The sequence below is a fragment of the Fusarium redolens genome (assembly GCF_020744475.1).
Source record: "Fusarium redolens strain MPI-CAGE-AT-0023 chromosome Unknown BKA55scaffold_35, whole genome shotgun sequence".
NCBI lineage: Eukaryota > Fungi > Ascomycota > Sordariomycetes > Hypocreales > Nectriaceae > Fusarium > Fusarium redolens.
Genome location: NW_025763698.1, coordinates 33,444 through 37,477, shown reverse-complemented (window position 1 = coordinate 37,477; position 4,034 = coordinate 33,444). Strand labels below are relative to the sequence as shown.

Sequence of the window (4,034 nt, the reverse complement as noted above, 5' to 3'; positions counted from 1 at the left end):
CTTTAGCCTTATAAAAAGAATAAGGTATAATATTAAAATTAAATTTTATAATTAAATCTACTAAATAAATATACTTTAAAGCCTTATAAGATTTTATTTAAAGACTTTATAATATAATAATTAATAAGGTATATTAGGAAAATAATTAAAAAAGAAAGTTAGTACTTACTAAAGCCTAATATAAGAATAAGGAGATATATAAGTCTTAAGGATAAGACCTAATAAAGGGGAGAGATTATATTATAATCTATATAGCTATATTATATAGCCCTTATAATTTCTACTAATTATAAAAGAATTACTTCTTTTAGTAATAATCCTCTTTTATTAAATTACTTAAATTATAATACTTTAAAATTAGATTATTATAAATTACTAATAATCCTTAGTAATCTAACCTTTAGATTACTTTTATTCCTTATTAAGCTATAAAGCTACTTTTAGTATATAAACTATATTTATTAACACCTTTATAAAACTTAGCTTATTAATTATTAATAAGACTTCTTTACCTTAATAAGCCTAAACTATATTATTAATTATTAAGAAATATAATACTTTATTATTACTTAATATAATGCCTTATAATTCTGTAAATATAAAACCTAGTATAAACTAGTTTACCTATTTAAAAATACTAACTATTATACTATATTAATTTAATAATATAGGAAATTATACTTAACCTTATATTTAATACCTAGCACTACCCCTTTTAGATAGTACCTACTTATATAATAAATAATTTTATTTCTATATAAGCTATATAATTTATTCTCCCTCTTAATAACATATTCCAGGAGGCAATAAGGAAAACGGCTAAGTGCTATTTTTCTTCTTCTTCGCTCAATCCTATCCGATAGATACTCGCCTTTTATACTGCCCAACTCTTTTATCATCTACTTATCTATGCTCTTAGCGATAAAGATGAGGAACAGCATTTTGACAACTGGATATGGAAATCTGTTTGGTCGGTACGCCCTACTGTATAAAGGTTGAACTAAATCCCGCCGCATTGTCTAATTTTCGTCCGTGCCAACCCAGACGACCCTACTCTTCTATTCCTAATTGTCGTGTACCCCTAATTGTCGCCTACCCCCTGTTTATTTCTCACGTGTTTGTTTATCTCCCGCCTATTCCCACATGACCATACTATGGTAACTTATGTTTTCTCATTTCGATCGACAGTCTGCGGGCGCATTACGTACACGTGTAAACACGCGTAAACGCGTACTTCATTTTTCTTACATCATCTACTCTCTTTGCTTCCTCCAACGATCTTTAAAAGCTCATACTATCAAGAGACTAGTGGACTATAAACGACTTTCACTATGGAACTTGAAGATCTCCTTGTCCTACAGTCCAAAATCAACTCTAGAGTTGATTTTATTGACCCACTTTAAACCTAGTACGGTTGATTATTGCCAGGGTGTAGAGTTGATCAGACATTGTTCTATACTGGTTATTCAATACAAACCTTAATCGGATCTCTTAGTGGCGCATTCTACCAGCTTCTGTATGATGACGGTATCGTTTCTCGCTGCACATCGCATTGCTCATTTCTATCGCATAACTGCGAATTGCTACTATCTACCTGCAATTTCCTCTACATCTACTAAGCTGACAAGCGTAAAGAAAAGTATACCTTGAGAGATACTATTAATGTCTTGGAGATATAAGTTCCCTAGTTTAAATACTTAAATCAATTTACAGTAAAATCTTATAATAACTTAATATGAAGAACCAGCTAATCGCACCACGGTGCACTTGAGGTTCAGGTTTGAGAGACCTTAATTCGCTAAGTTAATGTGGTTGCATTCGATTTAATTTATGTGAGATTGGTAGCTGTAGATAAGGAAACTGGGCTACGATAAGTGATGAACGGCCAGTTCGGGTTATTGATTTCCGACACTTAACATAGTGCATAAAGTAATACATCAAGAATAAATCTGGAACAAAACATCCTTACCCTGCGGGCGGCCTATCTGAACGCAAACTGACGCAACTCAAACCAACTGGCCTGCCTACAAACACATCAGCTGGACGACCCATACTGGAGTCGAAAAAGTCGCGGAGACATTTTTCGGGCTGCGAAATGGCTGGTTTACAGCCTCCCCAGAATGCCCGTGTACAAGAACGCCTACTGGGCGAGGTTATGCACTGCCAACAGTTGAAAACGCCACCAATTTTTGGGGATAACCCCCAACAGAAAATGCCTTGCATAGCCACAGCGACCGATTGACTCATCCAAGGCGCTTTGTAGTTTCTCTTTCAACTTCCCTGGAAGGATAATATTTCTTCCCTATATCATCAGGAACTCCCAACCCCCACCATTTTGGCAAGACAACTAAGAGCTCCTGATTCTGAACGCAAGAATAATCAAGGCCAATTATAGGTGGGTGCCGCGTTTTCCCGCTAAAATCTCGCCGAGAATTGAGGGACGGACAGTAAATAAATTCTGAATTTCTAACATCTTTGGTCTAGCACGATCTTTCGAGCGCCTGATTGATCGCATATCAACCAACCCTCTCGCCCACAGCAACAGGCCTGGGCAATGGCTGAAGCACTAGGAGTAGTCGCGAGCGCCATTACAGTCATCCAAATTTCGCAGCAAGTCATCAAGCTCTGCAAATTTTATACTGAATTACTTAGCTCTGAAGCCCCTTCTAGCTTACGCGCCGTTCTAATCGAAGTGTCTACGGTGAAGTCTGTTCTTGAAGGCTTGGAATTCTTATTAATATGCGATACCTTTACCCCTAGCTTGCAGAATCGCCTGCCGGGTTCTGATGGCCCTGTTGAAGGCTGTAGGGCCGCGATGATAGCACGAGAGAAACTCTTCCCTAAAGATTCGGTTCAGAGCGGGCAGAGTACTTCGAAACGGCAAAGAGTCCAAGCAACCTTAGCATGGCCTCTGAAGCAGGGGCGGGTGCAGGAACTTCTGCAGCAGATCAGCCGCCATAAGGCTGGCATTTAGCTCGCGCTGACAACAGAGGTTACGTAAGTTTTCACCTTCTAAATATTCACTTATTAAAATCAAGTAACTTGAGAAAAGAGATATTGTTCTCCCGCTAACCAATTAAATTTTAGGAAGGATATTAAAGATATTAAAGCAACTTCAGAAGAAATTCGCTCTATTTTAACAGGTAGAAAACTCCAACTAAGCACATAACCGTTATCTAAGTCGCAGCTACTAACATTTCATAGAGGACCAATGCAATAAAGTCTACAAGTAGCTAACGTCAACCGATCCTTTACCTCTTCACAATCGGTCGAGGCGACTTTATGAATAAGGAACCGGAAGCTAGATGCTTCGCTTACTAAATTAGACTAACTAGCTGGCCTCCCGAATCCGATGCCTTTGGGTCTATGGTATTCTAGGTGCTAGAAAGACTATCCTTACATTATGGTTAATCGAACAAGTCTAGGATCACTGTAAGCAGTCCTTAAAAATAAATGCATTATATATAAATGCTTATTATTACTATTACTTTAGCTATTACTAAGATAAGATAGCACCGTTTTTAAGATAGATTATTGCTTAGCTTTTATATTAAGTAGAAAGCGTTTCTAGTTTTATATATAATCTTTTTAAACAGGGTAGAGAGCTAAGTATTTAGGAACTACTTAACTTACTAAAATAGATCCTCTAGGTCTTTAGCAGTATATATATTATAATTAACACTATTAACAAAAGTAATAATTATTAAGACTTACTTAAAGTTATTTATACTCTTATTACTAATTTATGATTTTCTAATATCTAGATCTTTATTATAAGTCATAAGTATATCGATATTAAACTAGTAATAAAAAAGATATCTATCTCTATCCTAATATTAAATAAACTAGTTAAAAAGGATATCTGCATTTATATCTAGTCAATCCTATAATTAAATCGGAAGTTCTAGTACTAGCCTAGTAATCTTCTTAAGGAAGTTAAAGACGCTATTTCCACTTAGGTAAAGGGAATATATAGGCTCTCTCATACTAGCACTATTATTCTGCTTATAAGAATCTAGGTTTTAGTAGGCTAT

At 35.5% G+C, this 4,034-nt stretch overlaps 1 protein-coding gene across 1 annotated transcript; it reads left to right on the top strand.

Moving 5' to 3' along the window:
* Positions 1–2,262: 2,262 nt before the first annotated feature.
* On the top strand, positions 2,263–3,432 carry BKA55DRAFT_586490 (uncharacterized protein). The gene is made up of 3 exons (XM_046194568.1): positions 2,263–2,395; positions 2,485–2,997; positions 3,088–3,432. The coding sequence occupies exon 2, from the start codon at positions 2,555–2,557 to the stop codon at positions 2,972–2,974; it is 420 nt and encodes a 139-aa protein (XP_046041147.1). The 5' UTR covers positions 2,263–2,395; positions 2,485–2,554; the 3' UTR covers positions 2,975–2,997; positions 3,088–3,432.
* Positions 3,433–4,034: the final 602 nt, after the last annotated feature.